The sequence below is a fragment of the Ochotona princeps genome, chromosome 8 (assembly GCF_030435755.1).
Source record: "Ochotona princeps isolate mOchPri1 chromosome 8, mOchPri1.hap1, whole genome shotgun sequence".
NCBI classification, from domain to species: domain Eukaryota; kingdom Metazoa; phylum Chordata; class Mammalia; order Lagomorpha; family Ochotonidae; genus Ochotona; species Ochotona princeps.
The window spans coordinates 49,989,539-50,017,424 of NC_080839.1; the positions used below are offsets into that span (position 1 = coordinate 49,989,539).

The following is a 27,886-nucleotide window of genomic DNA, read 5'->3' on the forward strand; positions in this document are numbered from 1 at the left end:
GACAGGGCCAGGCCCAAACCGTCTCTGACATTGGTGACAGGGACCTGAGTACTTGGACCATCTTCCGCTACTTTGCCAGCCACATTAATAGGGAGCTGGATTGGAAATTGAAATTGTGCTTATAAGAAATGCTCTTATCATAGTAGTCTTACTTTCTATGGCATAGCACATACCCAAGGAGTTTTTTATAAGTTCTTCTCTTTCATAATGTGGTTTTAGCCCTTGAAATGTGTTGGATTATTTGTTTTAGAGTATTTGCTGAAAAGTTTTTTTGTTGTATATTTTAGAAGAGTATCTCATATACCCATTTATGATATTTTTAAAATTTCTTTTTATTATTATCATTTTATGATACAATTGCATAGGGCCTGGGATTTCCCTTATGCTCTCCCCAATTCCCTTCCCACTCACTGAGTTTCCCTATATCATTACTATAGTATAGATCTTTATACACAATCATATGTCCATCATGCTGGCATGGACAATGGCAGAGAATCCAGCATCCTTTTGTCAGGATATAGTAAACAGTTTCATTGGGAGTCCATGCACTTCTAGGACCTTAAACAAACATTACATTAATTAAATAACTGGCTTGTCTGCATACAGTATATCCTATTGTTTTTAAAAGACAATATTCTCATCTTAGGAAACATTTTCTTATGTTCTAAGGACTCAGTTCTTCACATGTACGGAATAAAGATTAATTTATTCTTGGGAAAGTACACAAAAACAAGTTTGTGTAATCATTTTTTTTTGGTATGGTATGGTTTTTTCCTTCCTCTGTTATTACCCTAGTAAAATGAATGTATTATAATTACTAAAAACTCAACCAGTATAATAGGACACTAACAAGATGTGAAAATGTCATCATATCCACCCCCTTTCCCAGACTCCCTGCCTGGTAACTTTATCAATTGGCCATTTTTCCAGTTCTCTCTATATATTTGTAAAAATATGAGTTTTAATTTTATTTCAAAATTTATTCTTTGAAAGAAATAGAAAAATGTTCCATCTGTTGATTCACTCCCCAGATGCCTATATACTACCAAGGCTGGCCAGCAACAAAGCTAGTAGAGTCAGTCTCCCACACATGATGTGGACCCAGGTGTTTCAGACATTGTTTCCCTATTTCCAGTGTGTGCATTAGTCAGAAGCTGGCACTGGCCACAGAGCTGTCAAGCCCACAGACTGCTGTGAGAAGCAGCATCCCAAGCAGAGTGATAGCCACTGAGTCAAACACTAACACTCACATCCATACTTTTTTTTTAACCTAAACATCTCTCATTTTATAATGTATTGTGTTTATTTCATTCTCTCCATATTATGTGTTCTACAGTGTGTTCTAAGACTTGCTTTTTTTCACTTAAAATGTGAAAAGTTCATGAGGAAAGGCAAATACGTGTCTTCTCTTAATTACCAGTTTTATGTGATGATGAACTTGAAACCTCCAGAATTGGTGGCTACTTTGTGTGTGTTAGTGTGTTATTCTTTCAGTCATTATTTTGTCTGGTGTTCTAGTTATCTAGTCTTTGAGCAGTGGAAACCTATTCATATTGGCTCCAGTGGTGTTTGACATAGTCATTTGCAGCTCTGAGTTTTCAGACATAATGAGACAGTGCAGTATAGAAACTGTCAGCCACAGAAATTTACCTCTTATACTCTGGTCATATAGCTAGAAAATAAAAGTCTCACAACTATATTTGGGGCTTTTAAAAGTTCATGAAAAATTCACATGTCTTAATAATTTGATTTTCCTTGAGCTTTGTGGAGTATCCCCTTAGGCCTGTTGACATCAGCAGTGTCAAAAGCCCTTGTTTTCCTGACCCAGGAGATCATTTAAAACAGTTCTGTACCATGTCCATTAGTGAGGGAACTGTGAGTTCCTGAGAAGTGATGTGATATAAATCTTTAAAAAAAAAAAAAAAGGGCCCAGAGCAGTGGCCTAGGCTAAAGTTCTGCCTTGAAAGTGCCAGGATCCCATATGGGCTCCAGTTCTAATCCCGGCAGCCCTGCTTCACATCCAGCTCCCTGCTTGTGGCCTGGGGAAGCAGTCGAGGACGGCCCAGAGCCTTGGGACCCTGCACCTGTGTGGGAGACCTGGAAGAAGTTCCTGGATCCTGACTTCAAATTAGCACAGTACCGGCCGTTGCTGTCACTTAAGTAGTGACAGATGGAAGATCTTCCTCTCTGTGTCTCCTCCTCTCTGTATATCTGACTTTATTATAAAAATACATCTTTAAAAACAAAACAAAAAAAAGAAAAGTGATGTGGTTATGGACTGAAACTGTCCTGTCCCAGCGTCCAGCCTAGCTTTGTGGGCGTTGGGACTGCTACATGATAAGGCCAGTCACTATTGTCCCTGTGGATGGATTTTTAAGTCCATAGAGATTGTAGTGAGGAATGTATTTGGACACACTGGGTCAGGTGCTTCAGATTTGTTTGGTTTTTGTTTTGCTTCCAGGCACATATACTTCCAGGAAATTTTCTTCTTTTAAAGAAAACACACCTACTGAGCAGTTTCATGCTAGATAGTGTGAATTTTCCTCTGTATTTTGAAATATTTTCATAAATTGTGCTAGTCTCCTCTATTAGTTGCATCTTTTTATAGTCTTTGTCCTCCCAAAGTGGAAACTTTTATGTCACTTTGTGCTTCTTCTAACGACAAAAAATATATATCTTCTAGAGTTCTTCCATTCTGAAGGCAAAGATTTGTAGAGGGTCCACCCACATTTTTCCTTCATTGTTTAGAGTAATTTTGTTCCGTTAAAATTGATCATTTTTAAAAGTACATGTGTAGGACTGTTGCCAGTTCTTGGAAACCTTCCCTGTAGTCCCCACGTACTTTGGTAGTGAGCAGAAAAGTGCTGTACTTTATTCCTCTACAGAATAAAGATTTAGGAGTTTGGATTCTTTCTTTACTCAAGTAACTATTGTGCCTTAATTTGCTCAAAGTACTTGAATTTTATATAAGTGCAATGAAAATTCTTTTTGAAAGTTGATTTAATTGAGAGACTAGAGAGGGAAAGTTTGCATCCATTGGTTCTGTCCCCAGATGCGTGCAACAGTTCGTGGCTATGAATGAAATGGGGAACTAGGAACTCAATTCAGATAGCTCACATGGTGATGACCAGAACCCAGAACCTCTTCCAGGTCTCCCATGTGGGTACAGGGTCCCAAGGCTTTGGACCATTCTCAACTGCTTTCCCAGGCTACAAGCAGAGACCTGGATGGGAAGGGGAGCTCCTTGAATTAGAACGGGTGCCCATATGGAGTCCCGGCACGTTCCAAGGCGAGAACTTTATCCACTACGCTATCACACTGGGCCCTATGGTTTATAATTTTAAAAGTAAAGAAAGTTAAATAGAAAAAAATCTTCCTGAAAGCAGCATTTGAAATAATGCTTCTCTTAACATTAAGTAATAATTTCTAAACATTCTCACCAATTCTATTTAGCATACTAATAAACTTGTGCTTTAATCGAATTCTACAGAAATTAATGGTGACTGGCAGAAAGCTGATGCTGTCTGGAATAAGATGCAAGAAGAAAATGTTATTCCTCGTGAGAAAACATTGCAGTTACTAGCACAAATCCTTAGGAACAGTAATCAGGAAGTTCCATTTGATGTCCCAGAGGTAATGTATTTTTCACATATGCATAACAGATTTTGTTTGCAGTATTTCATTGGGGCCTAACTAGCCCATTTTTACACTAGAAAGAACACTTGTTTTAACTGAGCAAATTTGTTTTAAAGTTGTGGTATGAAGAAGCAGCAGATTCACTGAGTTCTATGCCAGTCTCACCTACAGAAACCAATACTGAGAAAGACGTGTTAAAAGCCTGCCAAATCAAGAAAAGCAAAGGTAAGCATATCCATGGAGGCACCTTTCTTTCCTTCCTTTCATCTTTTTATGATGTATTGGTATGTTTACAATGTAGTGAGACAGAAAATGAGATTTAACATCCACTGGTCTGTGTAACTACCTGTTACTGAGTTGACCTCTCCTGTTTTCAGTCTTCTCAGGATGATAGTCCTGGCCAAGAGGCTGAAGCTCATAGCCAGAAGTTTCATCGTTTCCTCCCACATGGGCAGCAGGGGCTGCAGTGGAGCGTTCTTGTGCTGTTTCCCAGGGGCACTGACAGGAAGCTTGGTTGAAAGTGGAGCTGCTGGAACTCAAATAGGCACCCTTATGGGTTTGCTGATGCTATAGGTGGCAAGTTAACTTGGTATACCACTGCACTGGCTCCAGGGGTGCGACTTTCTAATTGCAGCATGAGAACTAAAACCAACACGCTCAGAGTGCTTTTAAAAGAGATAGAACTTTGAGAGACAGAGCTTTATGTATTTACTTCTTTCATACGTAACATTAGCAACACCATTTTATACACTTAGGAGTATTTATCATTGTTTGGTAGGTAGTAATAGGGAATTACCCACCATTTTTCAATAAAGGCCCAGCCACTGTGTGTCAGTCACTGTGTCCTCACTTTGCAGCTGCTGGGATCCCATATGGGTTCCAGTTCTTGTCCCGGCTGCTCCACTTCCCATCCAGCTCCTTGCTTAAGGCCTGGGGAGGCAGTAGAGGATGGCCCAAACTTAGGATCCTGCACCCACGTGGGAAACCCAGAAGAGGCTCCTGGCTTCGGACTGGCTTAGCTCTGGCCATTGCAGCTACTTGAGGAATGAGCCTGTGGTCAAAAGTTCTTTCCTTATCTCCTCTCTGTAGGTCTATTTTTCTGAGAAGACTTTTTTTTTCTCCAGTGTTCAGCGAATGCTTTAATTCCTTCCACAGCAGGGGTTTCTTTTTTTCATTTTAGTATTGACAACTTTGAGGTCACTTCAAGAAAAAAAAAATCAGTGGAGAAATTTACAGACCTTTGTAATTGACTTATTTGTTGTTAAACATAATGTAGTATTTAGTATAAATGTAAAACTGTGTCTGTATTATGACTTTAATGTACTTATCTAGTTGATCTTATCTTGCTGATTCTGCAGAGAATCTGCTCCCTTTTTGTCTGGGGTTCAAATGTTTACTACATGTGGATGTTTTAAAATGTAATGCTTCTATGAGTACTTATAATTCAGTCTGCATAAAGGTGTACTGTCGCACAGAAACACATTTTGAGAATGGACTAACCATATTACTTTTAACAACATTTAATGTGAAGATCACGTTAAAACTGTATAGGTTTGTTTTGTTGATTTTAGGTGTTCAGATAGTATTTATTACTTATTCTCATCCAACCACCCAATGTGCTGTTTGCACATGGTTGTTACGAAACACACAATCATTGGTTGATATTTACTACTTAGCCTCCTTAGAAAGAAAATATATGCATTTGTTCTGTTGTGATCCTGTTATTGTGTGACATGATTTAAAATATCTGCCAGGCTATTCTGTGACTTTAGTTAGTCATTGAAATTTTATTCTTAAATTTCTGAAGGGTTGATACAAATGCTCTCCTTTTCGGAAAATAAATACAGTAGGTTTATACTAGAAGTCTTGTTAGAGCAGTCAATTTATAATAGTGGGATTCTTGCTTGCTTGTGTTTTTATTCTGTAATTGTAACCAGTGCACTGGAATGTACAGATCTTCACATGTTTAAGCTCTGCTGCAATACTTCTGGTAATTGAGTGACTACCAGGGTTGTCCTTAGGAAGCCTTGTTCAAGGCCTGGCATGATAGCATAGTGGTTAAGGTCCTTGCCTTGCATACCCAGGATCCCATATGGGCACCGGTTCTAATACCGGCAGCCCTGCTTCCCATCCAGCTCCCTGCTTGTGGCCTGGGAAAGCAGCCGAGGACGGCCCAAAGCTTTGGGACCCTGCACTCGTGTGGGAGACCTGGAAGGAAGTTCCTGGCTCCTGGCTTCGGATCGGCTCAGCTCCAGCCATTGCGGCTCACTTGGGGAGTGAATCATTGGACAGAAGATCTTCCTCTCTGTCTCTCCTCCTCTCTGTATATCTGACTTTCCAATAAAAATAAATAAATCTTTTAAAAAAAAAAAAAAAAACAAGGAAGGCTTATTCACTGTGGGATTTACTTGTGCCGTATTTACTCCAGTTTCCTTAGCTAAGATACAATATTAATGTTGCCATACTTTCTTATGTTCTCAGAATTGAAGGAATAAATAAGTTTTTGATATTGCCACTTCAGTGGAGGGGCTAGTACAAATATTCTTAACTTCCATGTAAAGCATAACAATCTTTGTGTTTTTAGAGACCTTTCATGTAGCTCAGATTATCTTTCCAAACCTTATTTTATGACACATCCTTTCCTAGTTATGTATACTATATATATAGACCACATATGGTAGATGTTCACTTATGTCTCATCTTTATCATCATTTATTTATACCCACGAGAGTGGATTCTAGTTTCAGTTGGCTGTTTATAGCCTGGCAATTTTATTTCAGAAAAGTAAGTGACTGAAAAGTGTAGTTACTTCTCCTTTAGTAACATCTTTTCATTCACTGACAGTTATTGTGAACAAGTGAAATAAAACTGTTAATCAGTCAAACAAATGTTGCTTAGTTTACTTGTTCGGTATCTGTATATTTGAAAATTGTATGTTTTTGTATAAGTCCTGTCGTAGCCAAATAATTTGATCTCCTAATTTTAGAATTATAGGCTATATTCACTCATACTGCTGTGCTGTAATGTTACCATTGTAACCACCCACTTATAGATTAAAGATGGCTTTAATGTGAATCTTTTGCTCCCCTTAGTTTAAGTTATAGCGCTAGTTTATATGGACACATTTTTGCAGTTTATTTTGACTGATAAACATTCAAAAAAAATTTTTATTCAGCTGAAAATAATTAATCAACTATAGAAAGCTAGTATTCAGAATAATGTTAAGGAACTGTTTTCAATACTACCCAGTTGGATTCGGTGATCATTTTGAAAACTGTAACTTTGTTACATTTCCAAGTGGCTTCCTATGTTTGTTCCCTCAATGTGCTTGGTACAGTGGTAGTAGATCCCTCAGTGTGCTTGGTACAGGGTAGTAAGCTATTGTAGAATAACACCATCTCTCTCTTTTTTGTTTTTTTTTTCTCTTGCAGATGCATATAACAGTTTCCTGAAAGCACAAAGGCTAAACATTGTGTTTAATAATGAAACTTATATCAGTCTTATAAAATTACTGTTGTCAAAGGACAGTTTTACGGAAGCAATGCAAGTGAAAGATTTGTAAGTATTGTTAACATATTAAACCTCATTTGAAAACACTATTGATTATTATTATTAAAATTTTTGTGATATGTTGCTTGGTGATGGTTGCTTGGTGAGTCTGAGCTGCTAGTAAGTACCATATGAAAGTGTTAGCTAATTTTGTGAGAACTCTAACCTATAAAAATTTTTTTTACCCTTTTTTGGCCATGTATGGTAAAGTCCATTCTCTTTCCTTTATATGCCCTCCAGAGTCATCAAACATATCCACATATGGAAAAGTAATTTTGTTATTCTGTTTGTAAAATGGAATCCATGTACCTTTTGTGATAGGTGGGAACAGCCTGACATAATGATACCAGGAAGTTTAACTTCATTATTTTAATTTGCCGCCTTTTGTTTCTTGCTTGCTTGCTTGCTTGCTTTCTTTTTTTTTTGAAAGGCAGAGAGACAGATGGAGAAAGACCTACTATCCATGGGCTCTTTCTTCAGATGCCTGTACCAGCCAAGGCTGGATCAGGCCAAAATCAGAGTTTCGTAATTCAATCTGGGTTTCTGACATGGCTGCAAAGGACCCAAGTACTTGTCATCATTGCTGTCTGCTAGAGTTCATTATCCAGAAGCTGGATTGGAGCAGAGGAGCCAGGATTCAACCAGGCACCGTGGAATGGGACTTGGATGTTACAAAGCCAGGCAGTTTTAACAGCTGTGCCAAATACCTTCCCCCAGACTGGATTAGATTGGAGTTTGAATCCTACTTGAAATCTCTAAACATTAGGAAAATTAATTGCTGTCTCTGACCCTCCGGGTTTCTTCCATTTAATGTATACTCAGCCCTCAAAAATGACTGGGAAAATGTACCATTGAACAGTGTCCTGTTCTGTAGCCACTGTGGTCCAGGGAGTTGATGATCTTCTAAAGCTTAAGTTTCTTCAGGAACTCATTATGAAACTCTTTGTTCTAACACTGCTCATAATAGAGATTTTTCAGTCTTGATTGTAACTTAGGAGGAAAGGGAAGTGAAGATAGGAACATTTTGTGCTGACAGTTGATGTGATTAAGTGAGGAGATAAAAACTGTTACTTTAAAAAAGCAACAGAAAATGTTCATAAGGTGAGATTTTAAAATACAGGCTTAAGTGTTTCCCCTTGTCTTGTCCCAGAGTATATGCTTTCTGTGGCATCATCTCTCTTATCTCTTCCCATTTCCTTTATTGCTACTACTGTCTAACTAATTTTTATTGTTTTCTTTTTTTGTTGCATGTACTACTTAAGTCTTACTTAGTGATTTTGAACATATAATACACTGCTGTTGGCTGTAGACATTATGACATAGAGATCTGCGGAACTTACTGCATGCCAAACGTGATGCTCTTTACGTGTCATCTCGCCCTTTCCTTCTCCATCCAGCCCCAGACAGAGGCGCTGTTACCTGAGCTCTGTTGTCTACAGATTGTTCTTTACCAACCTTCCTGGGTAGCTACGTTGGCCCTAAGCAAAACCCAGTCAGAAGCCTTCAGTCAGTCTGGGTTTTGATGCATGCCCTTTGTCCTAAATATAAAATGTTGTATCAAACCATGTCAGGTTATGTCTTTGGTTACATATATTAGCCTTGGAGTTATTGAAAGGAAATTCCAAGTCCAGTTCCTCAACCAATTATGATACTGGGATTGTGTCACATAACTACTGCAGTTTCATTCCTTCCTTTGTTGTCTGTTTCCTTTTCTTCTCTGGGTCAGTGATCAGAGTCAGCAGTGTTTTTTGCCTTTGGATAACTTTATGTAACATGGTGACCAAATGAGTTCCTATAGCAAATGGGAGTTCCCCTAGTATTATTCTAGCACCTTTACTTTGAACCTGTAGCTAGCAACCTAGTGTTACAGTTATATATTTGATGTCACTGATTCAGCCTCAGGAGCAGTAGTTTTCCTTTGAAATAAATAACGGCTTTGTTTTTGTAATACAATTCATGTCTGTAATGTGTTACAGGTGTACTTGACCTCTAGTGAGTTTTATTTAGTTTTCTTTGTCAAGGTCATTTTACCTTTCCAATAAGTAATAGAACCTCAAAAATAACAGAGCTGGCTTTGAAAAAATTTAGAGACTTTAGCTGCTTCAAATTTTGAAGTTAGAGTGTCCCTATAATTCCTTCTGTCAAAGGAGAGACACTGCTTGTAATTTCTGAAGTTAGATTCTTAGGGGCTTTGAAAATCATATACTAGCAGCCCTTGCTTTGTCTTTCCTCATTTTCTCTTGTGCCTTTTATTGTATATGCTGCCGAAACCAGCACTGTTTTCTCTTGTCCCTATTAGCTCTGTATTTCTTCCCTTTAGAAATAATGCGGAATCTATTGCTGATGGTTTTTTGCTGTTTTAGCCAGTTTTTGTCATCCAAACTAATACAAATTGTAATCGTTGACCAGTGTCCTGTGGGTGTTACATAAATACAAACCATACATAGCATTCATTGCTAATGTAATGTGAAGCTCCCTGTAGTATGGTTTTTCCTTCATTGAAGTAGATTGCTTTCTACAATGGATGATATGTTTGAAGAGTGATAATATCCTTTTCCTGGGTGATTTTTTTTCCCTTTTTATCTTGGGAGTTATGCAGATAAAAAGAAAATGTCTAAATTCCTGTGCTGTCCAGTACCGTAGCGACAGGAAAGTATTTGAATTTGGATTGGTTATAGTTACATATAAAGATTATGTTCATTTCTGTTCCCCTGTTGCATTTCGCGTGTGGAATGTGTGGCTAGTGCTGGCCAGTGGACAGCACAGATCGTCACAGGAAGTCTGCTTTGACCGCTCTAGACTAGCTTGTTACCAACAGGAAAGATGAGAATTAGGTGCATTTTCTTTCCCCGTAGCACATGAATGATTCTAGTGCAGGGACCTCTATCAGCGAGTTTTTAGTTTTCAACCTTTAGCCAGTTTGAAATGTATCTTGGTTGTCAAGTTTTACATATATGACATGAATAATGATGTACAATAAATGTGGATTTTTCCCTTGTTGATATTTGTGTTCACTTCTGTATTTGTAATACATACGCTGCTTCTTGAAGTGGGGAGAGGTTACTGAAAGAAAATGTTATATGTTTTGAAATTTTGGAAACTTCTGTAAATTATACTTTATGTTGTTTTTAAAACAAGTGTTGGTATCTCATGGTTTTAAGATTTTGGGTAATATTTTTAAGTAAATATGACGTTTTGTGTAGTACTGCAAGAAGACACAAGCTTTTAATAGTGTTTAATTTTTATTGAATCATGCTAGAGACTGAAAAAGTAAATCCTTTGCCTTACACAATTTACAGTCTCATGCCTGAATTGTTGACTTAAAAGCTTTGACAGATGGGGCAAAGGGGGGAAAAAGTCAAACTGAGCAAGGGGTACTTTGTGGGATTAAGAGGATTGGTAGGTAGAATAAGAAGATCCCATGACCAGGGACTGTGTGGGTGAACTAGGGCTGAAAGAGACTGGGAGGTCGGGCACAGGCTGGTGTCTTTGGAGGATTTCCTTGGGATTGATGGGAATAATTTAGCACTGACTCTGCTTTCCCTGAAATCTGCTCAGTTTGTAGATGACCTTGGCAGACCAAGGGCATCCCTGAGCTCCATAAGACAAATGTTCATGTTTGCTTTTGCTTTTTTTTTGACCTTTGTAGATTTGTTAATGGGAAAGTGGACCCCAGGGACAACAGGGATGCTGAAATTTTCTCCCACGAGGGGTGCAAGCCGCACAGCGCTCGGAAATCAGCTGCAGCTCAGTTTTTTGTTTGGGCTTTCTTTCTTTCTTTTTTTTTTTTTCTCTCTTCTTCCTCTATTTTAAAATCCTCTAGGTTTTAGTTGTAAGAGAAAATAGTTTTTTTGGTTTTGAGTTTTAAGAACTAGGAGTTTTGCTTCAGATTTAAGGCTGAGACAAGATTGTTTGAAATTTCATTTTTGTATAACAACGGCTTTAGTTCTACGATAGGCTTAAAAGTGTTAAAAACTGCATGTATCTACATGACAGAAATTTGAAAATTAATCAACCAAATGATATGGTGTTGGTTGGTAGTATGCTTTGGTTTATATTTTAAATATATAGTACTGAAAATAAATGTTCGTTTTTGTTGCTGGAAGAATAGTTTTGCATTTTATAATCATGGTGAATGGAGAAAAAGGAGAAAAGTATCCCGCTTAGGATGCAGCCGAACAATGCAGGGCATGCAGTTATTTTAGTCATCTAATATGTCAGCATTCAAGAATCTGAACCGATTGTTTAAAAAAAATCTTGTACTTTGTTTCTTTTGTTGCTCATTTCCAACTTTGTCATCTGTCAGAATGCAAAAAAAAATTATCCTTCTATAACCATTGACAGGATAACACAAAAGCTGTCTCCAGGTCGATATTTTGCAGCAATATTTTTAACATACGAACAGTAGTTTTTATAATTTCACCTTGGTGCTCAACCATTTATTATCGTATCAGAAGCATGTCAGTAATTCCTTTCTAAATGTCTGCTTCTTTTAGCGCTGAGACCCACATCAAGGGCTTCACACTGAACGATGCTGCCAACAGCCTCCTCATCACAGCGCAAGTTAGGCGGGATTATTTGAAAGGTATGTCACAATGCTTGACCTTTACGTCACATTAATGCCTCTGCAGATTTTTCTTGTAACGCCCTTCGAATACTTGGATAAAGGAGTCCATTTAGCAAATTACCTGCTTATCAAGAGCCTTTTGTGGTAGCTGAGAGACGTAAATTACTGTACATGCATTTATAATACAGCTTGAATATGAATGTACTTGTCATTTGACCACTTAGTCCAGTTTCCATTCCATTTAACACAAGATGGGTTTTCTTAAGATGAATCACAGCTCTTCAGACATGCAAAATTTGTGTTCCAGAACAAGAGAAAGTACAGGCTTTCAAGTGCGTTAAAATTCACAGGACAAGTCATTTTGCTTTGGAAATTAACATACTTTAGAGCATCTGAAACAATTGCCAGCAGTTGTTTCTTGCATTTTGTGTTGGTTGTGTGTGAGATAGCAAATGAGTTAAATTGAGTGTTAAATGTGTGGGATTGTGCACCAAATGATTATAATATTGATTGTTAAAACAATCTAATACTTTTTTAATAGTTCATAGTACCAAAAGCAATAAAATACAGTGTATATTAAGATAACAAAATGGGAAGATGTGGCAGTGACCTCGGTGAGGATAGGGATAGAGGCTGTTGATTTGTGGGTACTCAACGGTGTGGACTTGGATCTGAAGTCTGATGAATGAGCTGCCAAGGAGGGGGGAGCAATGGTGACTCCCTGAATGTAGGTCTGCTGCATTTTACTTGGAATTTTAGTGCCGTAGCCCCACGAATTTGCTAATACAACGGAGCTTACTTAAGGAGAGCTGTAAGAACAGCTGAAGTTCTTGATCAGCTAAGCACACATCGCCTGCTTTTTCTCTCGGTCTGTAATGATGGCCCTCATCCTCACTTGCCTGTGCATAAAACAGATTTACTTCCTGGAGAGAAAGTTACTGTCTGGTGTGCAGCTATGGGCCTGCCTCCTGTGACCAGGACTGCATGTGTGCGTGGTAATTTCTGCTTTGCAACATTTGCACTTCAGCATCCTACAGTCAAGGCACAACCACCCAGAGAGTCTTTTAGGCAGTAGTAAATCATCATTGAATGGTGTGTAGAGCTTACTGCTAAAACTTTAAAAGCTTTCATTTTACTTCCGATAGAAAAGGTTGTTCATCAGGTTGAATTTTACATACAAATGAGAAAGCAGTGTAAGACATTGAAAGGTTCAGCCTGTTCCTTTTGTAAATGAGCTTATGTTTCTGACGATGCGGAAATAGGGGTTCATTTTTGAGCCGACTCTGACCTGCTATCTTATGTATATGTGAGGCATGTGGTGTGGTGTGGTGTGCTGCCAGTTTTTCTTACTGCTCATCTTGGGTGAGGTGGTTCGAGAGCAGAAACTGGGACCCCCGCTGCTGCCCCTCCCTGTGCTCAGCACATGCTCACAGGCCGATGGAGAAAAGCCATCTCTCGTGAAGATGGGAACAATGTTGGCCCAATTCCCATCCTCACATTGCTGCGTAACTAGCCAGAGCTCAGGATTTTTTAAATCCCCTTTGGTTCGTGTGTCATTTCTTTCAAGTTTCTTTTTCTCAGTCCCATTTAAAGTAGGGAGAAAAAATAATGCAAGTGTAATCTTAATGTAATTTTGTATCCCCCATACCGTGGCAGAGTTGATATGGTACCTGGCACCTTTACATCAGTATCACTAGTGAGCGGTTGAGTCAGTGTTGGAATTGAGTGACAAGGTTGAAAAAGACTTATGGGGGAGGGGATAGGGCACGGGTGTGGGGGTAGGGCGCTGTTGAAGATACTAGCGGTACAGAAGGCTAGTCTTGTATGAGAACTTGATGTAGGTTACAGGTTTTTGTGTTGCCTTTAGATAGACATAAAATGATCCGTTCTCTTCACCCTCACTGTGTCATGCACACATACCACCTTCCCACGCAGGCTCTGGATTGGTTAGACTCCAGTTGATGATCACAATATGATCTCGATGCTTGTGTACCTGTGACTTATTTGTAAAATGGATTCTTAGCTCTGAGAGCTCTGAGAGGGTAATTGTGATTGTGGGGCTAGGTGCCATGCCTATCTTGAAGCTCAGTAAAGTCAAGTTTTGGTTGCTAACCTCATGTTCTATTTTGCTGTTGTTACTTTGGTCTGCTAGCAACAAAATCTAAGCACCTATTTTGTTTTCCACAAATTATTTATCCTCACTTGGGAATCACTGATTTCAACTGTTTGTAGATTTGGAATAACTGTAAGTTGTTTATTCAATAACGAATAGTAAATTCATCCTGTTTTTCACTGTATTGTTTTTAATTGACTCATTACCCTTATTTATTTACTACCCTTACCTTGATCTTGTATGTCAGACAAGTAGTTCCTCCTTAGAAAGTGGCTTTAAGAGTCTTGGGTTGGCCTCGTTGGCATTGCCTTGATAGTTAGAAATCCATGGTTGTAGCTCATATGCAGTAATACTCTGTCCCTTGTTTACCATGAGTTCAGTGTTTTGTTGCATTTGCAGTGAGTTGTAAGTTGAAATGGTGTGTCAAACATCTGTAAGCAAACAATTTGAAAAGTGTGAACAGAAGCCCACTGGCTCTAGCTGGAGGATTCAAGTAAGCTGTATTTTCTTGGAAACCTTAACACAATAAAATACCTGTGAGGTGTCTCAATCTAGGGGTGTAAAAATTGGGTATTCCAGTTTGCTTTCACTTTTGTGTGAATGACATTGTTTTTAAGAAACAAGTCTTTGGGATATTGGAAATGTGTATAAATGCATAATCTCTGAGTTAATCAAATATAGGAATGCATGAAGTTCCTTTTTGAAACTTTAATTTTTAAAATTATTTTTATGTGTATTTTTCTGAACTTTTCAACTCACTGTTGATAGCATTTGTATTTTCTTAATAGCTGGTTTTCAAAATGTGTTAGTCAGTATGAGTCCTACAAGAACTCAGTCTTGTGCTTTTCTATCTCAGATGCTGTGGCAGTGCTGAAAACTGCCTTGAATCAGGAGCAGGTACCCTCGAGGCTGGCAGTGACCCGCCTGATCCAGGCACTGGCCTTGAAGGGTGATGTCCAAAGCATAGAAGCAATTCAGAAGATGGTTCATGGGCTTGACTCGATTGGACTTTCAAATATGGTTTTCATCAATAACATTGCTTTGGCACAAATAAAAAAGTAAGTATTTTTTTAGTTTTCTTTTCCTTCGTTTCCATGGATGAGCAGTATCTCAAATACACCTTTAAGAACTCTTAGGCATCTGGAAATCATGGTAAGTGCATAGGAAATTCTTTATAGTCACTATCTCTTAAATTGTATAATAAACAGCATTTGTCAAATTGCTAAAAATGTGCTCCAGAATTACTGATTTTTCTTGTCCAGACTTCTTGACTAAATATTTGATTACAAAAGCTACGATGTCTTGTGTTTGTCCACGGTCTTGAAAGTGATACCCTTGTAGAATATGGTGAGACAGAGCAAGCTTAGTTTTTTTTTTTTTTTTTAAAAAAAGGCATTTCCATTTCCCCTGGTTCCCATCGTGATGCTAACCCACAAAAGAGGAGGTATTTGGAATACACTGTCTTAACACCACTGGACGAGTAAATAAAGCCTTGATATTTAGTAACCTCACATGCAAAGCACCTTGTTCAAGTTGAACATTCATAGGAAAAAATCAGGAATTGACACTCTTGATGTCTTTGTGGAAAAATGTTCTTTGACAATTAACATATAAATTTAATGACCTCATGTAACTTTAAAATATGTTTGCTGTTGCAGTATTTTTGTTTGCTTATTCTGTCCCTGTTTCATTGAGCAGAGGTTATGTTCTGTTTTACCTTTTAAACTATTTCCCCAAATAGAACTTTTCCCTTCCTAAGAAGATGAGATTATTCTAAGTTACCTGATCAACGAAATTACCCAAATAAGAGACAGATGGAATTTCAACTGTTACCACTTAAACACAGTTTCACATTATTTGGAGAATATGTTTTTATTCACTGTTTATTGTGTAAATGAAGCACAAAGGTAAAATGTGTTGTAATAGAGCATTCTTTACTAGTTAGTGAATTATTTTGTTTGCTGTAATAATTTTCAACATGAAATTTATTAAGATTTAGAATACTATATATACTATCAATAGTTGCAGATTACTTTAAGTAGACATATACATGAATAAATTGTTGGCATAACTGGTTAAATGAAGCCATTGTAGCTGATTTCTTTTCACAACGTAAAGTATGAAAATGCTTCAGAAAACTTTAGGTTTGAACTTTTTCTAAATGTACCTGACAAGAGAAGACATTACCAGCCTCTCTGAATATTCAGGGTTAATAAGTATTGTCTGCTTCATAGGGAAATAACCATAAAGTCAAAATTACAACATTCAAAGAAATATTTACTTTATAGCCAGAGAAACACAAAATCAAGTGAAGTATTGAAGTTACAGTATTTCTAGGTTACCTTTGTTGATTCTTCTACAAACAGTTGTTTGATATCATCTCTAGAGCACTCTGTTTTTACTGCAGTAGAGGAGAGCGTGATGGATGATACTGCAGCATGAACCACCCAGTGATGGCTCTGCTACCTAAATGTGGTGGGACTCAAGTTGCATCATGTTTTTAATTAATTGTAAACACAGTTACTTTTTTTTCCGCTAAAATATTTCCACAGATATAAGAGTAAGTTCTTAGTGTAAAATTGCCAGCAATATTAATGTAAAAGCAAACATCATTAATAACATATTTTGCTTTCTGTCATAGCAATAAAGTAGATGTTGCTGTTGAAAACATTGAAAACATGCTTACTTCAGGGACTCCAACCGTGGAACCCCAGTTCTTTGGCTTGTCTTACTTGTTCAGGAAAGTAATAGAGGAGCAGCTGGATCCAGCAGCTGAAAAGTGTAAGTTGAAGAACACAAAAAGCTGAGCCCAGACCGAATTTCTTTGGCGTGTGTGTAATTATCTGTGCTGTAACAAAGAGTCTTCTTACCTCTTGTTCCAGTGAGCATCATGGCAGAGAGATTGGCCAATCAGTTTGCAGTTTATAAACCTGTCACCGATTTCTTCCTTCAGCTGGTGAATACAGGCAAGACAGAGGACGCCAGAGCCCTGCTACAGGTATGATCATCTCCTCAAGGAGCAAAGAGGGCTTGCAGCCTGTGAAAAGTAACCTGAGAAATTTCTAGACAAAAGTGTGTGACAGAACACTGGAAATAAAACGTGGTGCTGCTGCTGGCACATTTAAATTCAGTGTGAATTGAGGTTGCCTGACCAGGATTGGATTATAGTTAGTAGGCTGCCAGTTTTCGTGATCCCAGATAGGACCAGAGATGTCCTAATTAGGAAGGGGTGGCACTGAAGTGACTTCAAGACAAATGTTTCTGTGCAGATAGGTAATGCAAAATACCAATTCCTTTGATTTCTTACTTTAATTTCTCTAATGTTCCAAACACTGTGCCTCACCATGGCAACACAGTTTGCAAACAAAAAGTAGGAAATGTTTGCTTTTCAAATGCAGCTTCTCACTTGAATACTCAAACATTCTCAGCACCTTATTCAAGATTTATTAAGAGTTGAATTTGCTTTCTATTCACTTGTGTGTCACAGACACATTAAATGACAAATGCGGGTCTTTGTGGCCCTACTCGCTGTTAAATTAGCAATCTTCGGGGAGGGAGACAACCACATTCATTCCATTTTAACAGCGCTAAATATAAAGCTGCGTGCGCCAAGTGCGACAGAACGGTGGGTGATCTGAGCTGCCACTGGCAGTGTACACAAACAGGCACTGCCGGGAGCCCCTTCCCAGCAGGTGGCAGTCAAACAGTCATCCTGATCCCTCCAGCGGCTGTGTTTGTGTAGACTCCCTCTGTCAAATTGAGGCTTGGGACCAATTTCTGATGGTAAATAGTATTATATTCACTCACATTTCTAGCAGCTGTGAAATACCTTAAGTCAATTGGGAAGGTAAAACTGTACCCTTTCATTGGAGCTCCTGTTTTAATTCTTAAAGTTCCATCAAGTTGGACAAGAATCCCATGTCGTTTTTAGAAGGAGTTCCTGAAGAATTTTTTGGTTTTGACAGAGTTTTATAAAAACTCTAAATTGGCACTGCTTCTGAGGTTTTACGTTTGTTTCTGAACAGAGAGACTGCAGTTAATTAGTTTTTCTGTTTGGTTGGTTGGTGGGTTTTTGTTTGTGGCTGCTTGATTTTGTCTGCTTTTTTCATCCCCCTCCTTTTAAATTTTTTTTTCTTAGGAAAGCAGTTTATGGCGGGCAAGGCTTGTAGGAATATATTGGGAAAAAGAAACTCTGGCCCTTGGCATCTCTCAGCAGCTACGATGAGGAGAGTGGGTCCCTCACTGTCCAGCCTAATGGGAGGCGGTGCATCAGAGGAGTGGTCACGACTCCTATGAACTCAGCACTTGTCCGTCCACTAGTGTGTGCTCCTCTGCAGTCTCCAGAACTGTCTAGCACAGGCTGCCAGCGAGGAGTGGCCATAGCTGCCCTGTGCAAGGGCTCTTGATGGCAGCTCCAAGCCAAAGTGTATATAGCGGTCTCTCTTGCCCATGAGTGGCCCTACGCCTGGGCTTCACCTGCTCGTCAGTAAAGATGATTCTCGCCAGAGTGAAGAATACGTTCTTCACAGATGTCAAGAACATGAGTTTCTAATGTAAATGTGCTGTGTGTCCCCAAAAATGCTTTTGTTCTCTTCGTTTTAGAATTGACAATGTTTTAAGGCCTTGAAAGAGCAGTGTGCTTAAAGGAGCTTCAGAGAGTGACATCTGCGATGAGTGTAAACTAAAATATTGTCTTGCCATATTTGATTTTACTATAGCATTGCAGGTTGGGTAGACACTTGATTTATCTGGTCTGTCATGTAAACTTTTTTTTTTTAGTTTAACTTTTGTCTCTTTCTCAAGCACTGGCTGTCTGTTGCAATGAAAGCCTTTTATAAAATAGAGAGATTGAAATCAGTCCTTTTGTATGCATAAGTGTAGGTAATTATACTTTAAAGAGAACTTGCTTTGTACATTTTAATTTTTATAAAGAAACGAGCAGTTATCTCCCTGACACCTTATTAAATGTATAATTAACCTTATGATCCCCAACTCACTTGTGAATGCTTGGCAGTATAATTGGAGAGGAATCGTGTTTCTTTTTTTCCTCTTCCTTTGCAGTCCTAAGCCTTATTCTGTGATTGTTGAAGAAGCATTAGTTTAATTTTTTCCCTTTTCTTTTTAAACAAACTTTGTTCTTGTAGCGCCAGAGTCAGCGTTCACCAGAGCTTGGCGTAGCTTATACTTGTTTTCCTTTTTCCCGCCCCTTCAAAAAAAAAAAGGTTGACTGTTAGGCCTTCTTGTTGGTAATGATCCACTGCTGCATTGTCATGAGCTTCCTAATTGAAAATATTCACCTCAATCTGCTTGTTTATCAGAAATGCTCACTTACTGAACAACGTTTGCATTTTCAGAGATGCAGCGCGATTGCCGAGCAGACCCCCGTTCTGTTGGTGTTCTGTATCAGGACCTCTCAGAAACCAGGAAAGGTACCGCGCTTTACTTGTTACCAAATGAGCGGTGTTGTCAGCCACTCTCAGGCTGGGGGTTAACTTGAGGGCTTGCTGGTTTAGGACCTTACTGAAAACACTATTGAGACTGAAGATTTTGCTTGTCAATACTGATTTTTTTTTTTTTTTAGAATGTAGCAGGGAGTGAGTTCTAACTCCTTAGTTGGACTAGAAACAAACAGAAAGAAATGCTTGTCATGAATTCTCTCTTCCTATAGGTGTGCATTAAGATTCCTGAAAGAAGGCCCTGGAAACTAAATACCTTTTAGCTTAGGTAACTCCGGTGCATTGGCTAGTGTGGGGGAGCTACTGAGGGTGCCTTCCCTGCAGGTGTCATCCGGCAGGTGGCTTGTGACCATTTATCAGGTGTAGTACTGTCAAGAAAAATGGGTATGGTGGCCCACGTTACAGTTCTCATTAATACAGTGGCAATATTTATTCCTGCAAAAGAAACACATGTAAGTGTAACAATCCAAGTCCTGTTTTTGATGTTTAAAGAAACCACAGGGCCCAGCACAATAGCCTTGCTGCTGAAGTCCTCACTTTTAACACACAAGATCCCATATGGGCACCGGTTCTAATCCCAGCGGCCCCACTTCCCATCCAGCTCCCTGCTTGTGGCCTGGAAAAGGAGTTGAGCATGGCTCCCAGCCTTGGGACACTGCACATGCATGGGAGACTGGGCTCCTTGGCTTCGGATTGGATCAGCTCCAGCTGTTGCAGCAGCTTCAGGAGTGAATCGATGGACAGAGGATTTTCCTCTCTGTCCCTCCTTCTCTCTATATATGTCTGACTTTGCAATAAAAATAAATAAATCTTTTTTAAAAAGCAAAGATAAAGGCATATTAAAAACGTTTTGAGGGGATATAGTTTTACGCAGTGAACCCTGGATACCCCAACATTCATTATTTGAACACTTTCTGAAGTTCCTGGCTGAGTTCTGATGATGACGTTTATTTGCTGTGAAGCATTTAGGTTGCTTCTGTACTGGGAATTTGATGTCCCCTAATACCACATTCTCCTCCCTCTTCCCCCCACATCTTTGAAAATAACCTGATCAGTTCATTTTGCGCTTTTTTAAAGAAATCGGTAACTCACAACAAACAACTTTTAGGAAATATTTAGTACCTGTTTATTTTGGTTTTGCTTTCAGAGACTATTTAGTTTCCATAATTAAAAGTCGTGGGCCATCTAAAGGTGTTTGTCATAGCAGGTGTGGAGCTGTGCCTACTTGTCTTAGGAAATGGGGCAAGGAATGTACAGGGAGCCATGTGCTTGGAGACTTGGAAATGCCAAATGTCCAGGAAATATGCAGGTCTAGGACCCGACTGAGTGACTACTCACAAGGGGTTTATGGTTTTTACCAGGACGGTTACAAGTGTCCTGTTCTTTGCAAGAGAGCAGTTAGGTCAGATAAAGCATCTCCTGAGGAGATGGAAACAGGCCACAAGTAGTTTGACAGTCTGCTGGTGGGTTCCCAGGCAGGAGGGCCAGGCCAGGGGGCAACTCAGTAGTTGTGGGCTAGGTTTGCCAGCTCTGAACGTCATGACTACAGGAAAGAAAACCAGAGCAGATCTGCATACCTGTGGAGGCAGTGAGAAGTGAGATCCTGGAGACGCTCTGTAAATATCATGGAAGGGAACTTTGAGAATTTTTGAATTCTTCTCATCTTATCAGAAATGCGGACACTTGAAAATCCTGAGCTCATATCCTCTCAGGATTTGGTCATTTCTTTGTAGTAGGCTGCCAGCTGAGTAAAAAAAGCTTCTTTTGTTAATTGGAAAATATAGTATCCAGATAAATCCTATCAAATTTAGGTATTTCAGAAAGATCTTCATGGGATTTTAAGTGAAATTGCATTAACTTTGGAAAATACTTTTTTGTCTTGGCAATAAATGTAGTTGAAATCAGCACTAAAATATGCAAAATAAGTTGGTCATTAAATTAAATAAATGTAATTCTGTTACAATGATTTTCAAGATTTTCTTGTATAATGTTAGTGCACCAGTTCTATTTCACTGTTTTGAATTAGTGATAATATTATCTCTGTTTAACTTGCTAGGCACCAGTCCTGAAATCTTTGTTAGAATTGATTCCTGAATTAATTGACAAGGAAGAAGCATACACTTCTGTCATGAAAAGCTATGGTAATAATTTTATTCTGACTGTATTATTGTTTAAGTGATTTCAAGTCAATGTGTGGTTGACTAAGTGGTACTCTTCAGCTGAAAGGAGTAGTGCTAAATATCAGATAACCACTTTGACATAAACACTTCACTTAGTTCTAGAAAATATGTTTTAAACACTTTTGGTTTTTTTATTTTTATTAGAAAGGCAGATTTACAGATAAAAAAGAATGGCTGCAGTGGCCAGAGCTGATTGATAAGGGGTTTGAGCCATTCTCTTGCTTTCCCAGGTCACGAGCAGGGAGCTGGATGGGAAGTGGAGCAGCTGGGACATGAACTGGCACTGATATGGGATGTTAGCACTTTCACACGGAGGATTAACCCATTGTGCCATTGTGCCAGCCCCTAGAATGTATGTTTTATAACTACATTTACAAAATATACATTATATGTGGAGTTGGACCCCAGACTCCAGGAATGAACTGGACTTCACTTGGATTTACATGTTAGAAACCATTTGGGCAATTCGCCTTGGTGGTATGCTGTATGTCTGTCTGTCTGGGACACTTGCATCTCATGTTAGCACCAGTTTGAGTCTTGGCTGCTCTGCTTCCCATCCAGCTCCCTGCTAATGAGCCTGGGAAACCACATGGAGCTGAATGGAGTTCTAGGCTCCTGGCTTTGGGATGGCTCAGCCCCAGCCATTGGAACCATTTGAAGAGTGAACATGTGAATGGAAGATCTCCCTTTGTGTCTCTCTTTTTCTTTATGTAACTCTGTCTTTTAAATAAAATAAAATAAAAAGAAACCAATTCAGTCCTCCAAGATCCTGTGCCTGGAGCCTGAAATAGATTCACGTTAGAGACTCACATGATTTGTCTTTCTGCTCCTTCAGTTTTTTGCTTCCTGTTTACACCTTTGAGATAATAAAACCCTCAAGTCACAGTTGTACTTCCAGTCTCCTGACAAGCCAGCTCCTTGATTGCCAGGCTGTGGCATTCAAAAGGGGAGCCAGGCTGAAGTCTGCCAGATGGGCAATTAATTGTCCCACTTGCCAGGTTCACTGGAGGCCTGGTGTATGGAAGGAGTTGCTTGGCTGATTTTAGTTTCGGCTCTATAAAACGCTCAGCCATCATACTGGTAGATTGGGTCTCCATTATGAGGGGAACATACTGTTGCTCAAAATGGAACTGTAGTCAAAAACCTTAGCATATTTCCAGTGACTAATAGCATGAAATGATGTCAAATGGCCCAAAATCCTCGTATGTGACTACTATCTGGGTGATCTAACTTGGGGACAGAGGCAGTGATTGTTCAGCTGCTCACCACAACCCTGCGGGTTCACCCTGCCTTCCTGTAGGGGTTTGGTAGGTCCTGGGATGTTAACAATTTTAAATGATGTAGGGCCAGGTTTACCATGCAGCGTGTGACAGCAGCCCATATTAGAGCACCACTTCATATTCCAGCTGCTCTGCTTCTGATCTAGCCTCCTGCTAATTTACACCATGTAGTCTGCAGAAGGTGGCCCAAGTGCTTGCTTGGGTCCTTACCACTCACATGGAGTTCTGAGCTTCAGCCTGGCCCAGCCCCAATTGTTGTAGGCATTTGGAAATCTTCCAGCAGATGGAAGATCTTATCTCTGTCTCTCTCTGTCTCTGTCTCTCTCTCTCTTCCTTCCTCTCTCTCCCTCTTGACTAAATATTTTAAAACAGCTAAGTAGCCACAAGGCAAGAGCCAGCTAATCTCACCCACTAGATCCCTGTGCTCTTCAAATGGAGTAAGTCTTAGTTAATGTCTTCCCATAGAGCTTCTGTTTGTCATGGTGGTGAATTCTTATTTGTTTATTTTACAATAGGAAAGAGTGCTGCTATTCTTGATATCCGTGCAGATGCACAGGTTTTTACATTGCTTCCCTGCCCCTCACTACTACAGGCTAGATTTCCTTGGATTCAGAGTGGTTTTAAGCAGAAAGCTGGAGTATGTACTTATTACCGTGTAACTGGGCGCCTCCGTGTAGTCACGGATGCCCGTGAGGTGGGCACTGCCATTCGTATTGTTCCGAAGACCCTTAAGTGTAGCCATCTGTCCTTTCCCTTCACGTTTCTGGCGACTGATGCCAAATGGGTGGGGTAGATCTTGAGTGTGACTTCTTGTTGAAGGAGGTTAATTCTTCGTGTATCTCGGGACAGATGGGTGCAGGAGTCCCTGAACAGCTGAGAGCTTTGGTGAAATGGTTGTGTTTGCCTGTGCTAAATACCTTCTTCTTTTTAACTTTGGCCAGCCCTGGACAAAGACGTGGCATCTGCTAAAGCACTATATGAGCACTTGACTGCGCAGAATGTGCCATTGAATGATATGTTTCTGAAGCGTTATGCCGTTTTGCTGAAGGATGCTGGAGAGCCTGTCCCTTTCACGGAGCCCCCTGTGAGTATTTTTCTTAGTTAAGGGGAGGAAATGCCTCCATAGATTTATATGTACCCCATAGTAACACATAAGAAAAAGGTGGGCTACTTAGTTACTTGAGGTTTAGGTCTTTGTGCAGGACCCTCGGGGCAGGGCTTGGAGACCGTGTCCGTGACTTTGGGAGGCAGAGCCCCTTGGGGTGACTTACGTTATTCCTTACTGGGCTGTGGCAGACCTGCCGCCCAAGGTGGGAGATTATTCCATGTCCTGGGGGCGGTTCTCCTGTTGTTTCAGCTTGAAACGGGCTTCAGTGGCCTGGATTTCAGCAGCCAAGTGTATGTCACTGCTGATTACTTACTCATGTCAAATGAAATGGTTTTTGCTTAGTATTTCTTCATCTAGGAAACTGAGTTTGCTCTGTTCAGTAAGAGAAGGCACATCTGCATTGACTGTCATCTTGGCTTCGCACACCCACTGAAATACATGCCTGTTCACGGCAGAAGCTCGTGCTCCTGACCTGAACTCCGCACTGGGGCCCCGAACTATCGATTTCAGGAAGCAGGAGGGGTGGCACTGAGCTCGGGGACCGCTTTGCTTCATGATTTGAGTTTTATGCCATTACCTCTGGCCATGACCTCTTTGTCTACTTCCCCTTCTTTTTCTCCTTATAAACAGGAAACTTTTAAATTCTATGCAAACCAGCTAAAGGAATCAAGGGAAAAACCCTCGTGAGACAAGGAGGCACTGTGCAGTACATGTATCTGTGATTATGATCTAAATGTTATTTGTAAAATATACCTGAAAAAAAAATAAAGTGAAAAATAACTTTTTTTAAGTACTTTGTGAACTGTGATACATTCTGAGTCTTACTGCCAGTCTGTGTGCACTGGCTCGTAGTAAACCTGTGTTGCTCTCTTCAAGGCTCCTCTGTGTGAAGCCATAACTCTGCAGGGTCCTTCTGGTGGTCACCATCAGTTTTCCTGCTCTATTTATTGTTTTTTCATGAAAATATTATTCCTTTAAGAATTGCTTGTTAATGCTTATCTGAAAATTTTTAGAACTAGACACACCATGTTTAACTTCCACTGCTTGATAGCCAATGATAGCAGTTCTTTGCATGTGGGATGCTTAACCCAGCGTGCTGTTTCCCAGTGAGCATGTGGCCTGCCCTCAGCCCGAGTGCCGTGTATCATCTCCCAGAAGCGCACATGCAGCATGTGCGCCTTCCACCCGCTCCCCAGGGGCACCCACAGATTCTTTCAAATTGAGTCTTGGTGAGTTCAAAATAGAACATTCCAGGCCCTCTCACTTTTGTTTCTTTCTTTTTTGTTGTTGTTGTTGTTTTGTTCATTGGAAAGTCAGATACACAGAGAGGAGGAGAGACAGAGAGCTAGATCTTCCATCCATTGATTCACTCCCACAAGTGGCCACAACAGCCAGAGCTGTGCTGATCGGAAGCCAGGAGTCCAGTGCCTCCTCTGGGTCTGCCATGCAGGTGCAGGGTCCCAAGGCTTCGGGCTGTCCTCGACTGCTTTCCAAGGTCACAAGCAGGGAGCTAAGTGGGAAGTGGAGCTGCCACGATTATAACTGGCACCCATATGGGATCCCAGCGCACTCAAGACAAGCACTTTAGTTCCTAGGCTGCTGTGTCAGGCCCACCCTCGCTTTTTAAAACTATGGATTTATATATTTATTTGCCTGAAAGGCAGATAAACAGAGTGAGAGCCAGTGACTCACTCCCCAAATGGTTGCAATGTCCAGGGCTGAGACAAGCTAAAATCCAGGAACTCTTCATCCTGTTTTCCAACATGGGTGGCAGGAACCTATGCACTTGGCCACCTTCCTCTGCTTTCCTGGGTGTATTAGCAAAGTTGTCCTCCTGTATGCTCTTAGGCCTTTTAATATCTGCATCTTAATACATGAATAAGGTTTAGGATGGTTAATCAGCACAATTTATAAAGGTATTATAAAGATATCTTAATAAGGAATGTTGAGCTAGTTGGAATTAGATAATAATGAAACATACTGAAAATGTTTTGTTTGAGAATCACTCCTGCTGTGGGAGTTTCTTGTCCATTTCAAGCTAGTGACCAGCTTCTGTTGTGGTTTCAGTGCGGTTCACATCAGGGGAGACTGCCTGGCAGGTAAACCAACCATCGTCCCCAGTGCCTGCCCAGGTGGTATGAGGTGAAGGGTCAGTGGAGGGAAGACAAGATGACATGTTCAAGTCATCATAGGTGTGGCTCAGCTTCTGCCTCCACTCTGTTGTATGGAAATAGATTTGTGGAGGCAGGTGTCCTGAGGCACTGCTGAGGCCCTTCCTAGGGGGCATGCTGGAACTTGGGTGCACCTGTAGGGATTTTGCTATCTGATTGGCTGGGAGCTTCATTTTTGTTCACCTCTGGCTAATGAGTTCACTAAGGCCAGCCTTATGTTTGGCAGTCGTGCTAACCACCAGGTAGTTCAGCTAAGTTTTACTGACTTTTCTTAAACTTGGTCTGTAAACTGAGGCACAACCTTGGGTTGTAACTTGAATTTGCCAGACATTTTGGGAAAAGCAGACCACTCGTAACTCTAAAACTTGAGTACAGTAGATAACAAATTGGTTAAAAACCCCCACCTAATATTCTAAACAGATTGTTAACAAGAGACTGTCTATCAAGTATCTGTAGTACTATATGGGTTCACATTGGGAATGTGTTTGAAGTGTAACTGTATATTCTAAGTGGGCTTATCAGTGCTATCTAATATCTAGTAGCTAAACTGAAATAATTAGAAATATGAATGAAATAATGCAGTTCAATTTACTAGGCTCATTATAAGCATACCACTAATTCAAAAAAGAATCTCCCATTGTAAACTTTTGAAAGTATTTTATATGTAATTGTATGTTAATGCAATTGGACCTACCTATGAAATGCTTTGAATAAAATATACCTCAGTTGTCTGTGGGCTGCTTGTTTTATTTGTTTGCTTTGAGAGGGAGAGACAGATCTTTTATCCACTTCACTCCTTATGGCTGCAGTGGCTGCTTCCTGAGGCATGATGGAGCCGGGAACTTAGGCTGAGTGGATGGCAGGGACCCAAGCATTTGAGCCACCTCCCACATTTTCTCCCAGGAACTGAATCAGAGCTGAAACAGCCAGGACACAAACCAATATCTTTCTGGGATGCCTGCGTTGCCAGTAGCAGCTTTAACGTGCTGCTCCACAACAGTGGTCCCTGCCTCATTTCTATTTCTGCAAATCTGTGTGCCTTCCTCAAGCCACTAGAAAGACTTCATCTTGATCACTTCATCTTTTATTTTATTTGAAACTGAGTCTGATCAGATGTGGCGTCAGCACTGGGACTCCAATATGGGATGTGACCGTTCCACGTGGCAGTCAGCCTTCTGCACCAAGTGCTTCCTGTTTAGGTGACAAATCTCCCAACGTTAGCAAGAAGCTGGATCAGAAGCAGAGCAACAAGGACCCCGATACCCAGCATCAGTCCTCAGGGCCGCAACACCAGACCCGCCCTTGCATGCTCCAGTTTGTGGTATGTGGTAACCTCTGTTGTGGCCGAAACTTCCTTGTTCAGTGGCTTATAGTTTGTGTGGGGAACCAGCGAAGTCACAGCTTAATCTGAAGGATGAGCAAGTGTTGCGGTCCCTGAAGAACAAAGTCGGTAACATTACCATGTTGAAGTTGACTTCCAAGAGAATGTAGTTCCATTGTATGTGGTGTCAGAGCCATTGTGTGTGGTTTTGTGTCTCCATGGTTTGCTGGGACCCATTCCCTGTGCGTGGAGGATTTTTGGCCCATTCACCCATTGTTCTGAGTACTTCCCAAAGCCACCATCTGATCTGTCTGCCTCTTTGAGGCTTCCCCAACCAGACCAACGGAGCATGCGCCGCAGAATGAACTCCCATGGGGACTGGCTGTTGCTCCTGTTGTCTGCCCAGACCTGGCCTGGTGATGGCTCCAGTTCGGTAGCTGGGAGAAGCGACTCCTGTGTGTGTTGTGGCTGCCTCATGGTTGACGGCACCTCTATCCAGGTGTCA

The 27,886-nt window shown here is 40.3% G+C and overlaps 1 protein-coding gene across 1 annotated transcript in view; it reads left to right on the plus strand.

Annotated features, from left to right (window-relative positions):
- The window catches only part of LRPPRC (leucine rich pentatricopeptide repeat containing), an 89,298-nt gene extending 64,571 nt beyond the window's left edge, over positions 1-24,727 (plus strand). Inside the window, exons 28-38 of the mRNA XM_012926245.2 lie at positions 3,491-3,633; positions 3,753-3,861; positions 7,068-7,194; positions 11,682-11,770; positions 14,722-14,923; positions 16,507-16,646; positions 16,748-16,863; positions 19,220-19,294; positions 21,378-21,462; positions 23,723-23,865; positions 24,520-24,727. Of these exons, the coding sequence (XP_012781699.2) occupies positions 3,491-3,633; positions 3,753-3,861; positions 7,068-7,194; positions 11,682-11,770; positions 14,722-14,923; positions 16,507-16,646; positions 16,748-16,863; positions 19,220-19,294; positions 21,378-21,462; positions 23,723-23,865; positions 24,520-24,576 (1,286 nt within the window). The 3' untranslated portion in view covers positions 24,577-24,727. The remainder of the gene's footprint in view (positions 1-3,490; positions 3,634-3,752; positions 3,862-7,067; positions 7,195-11,681; positions 11,771-14,721; positions 14,924-16,506; positions 16,647-16,747; positions 16,864-19,219; positions 19,295-21,377; positions 21,463-23,722; positions 23,866-24,519) is intronic.
- Positions 24,728-27,886: the final 3,159 nt, after the last annotated feature.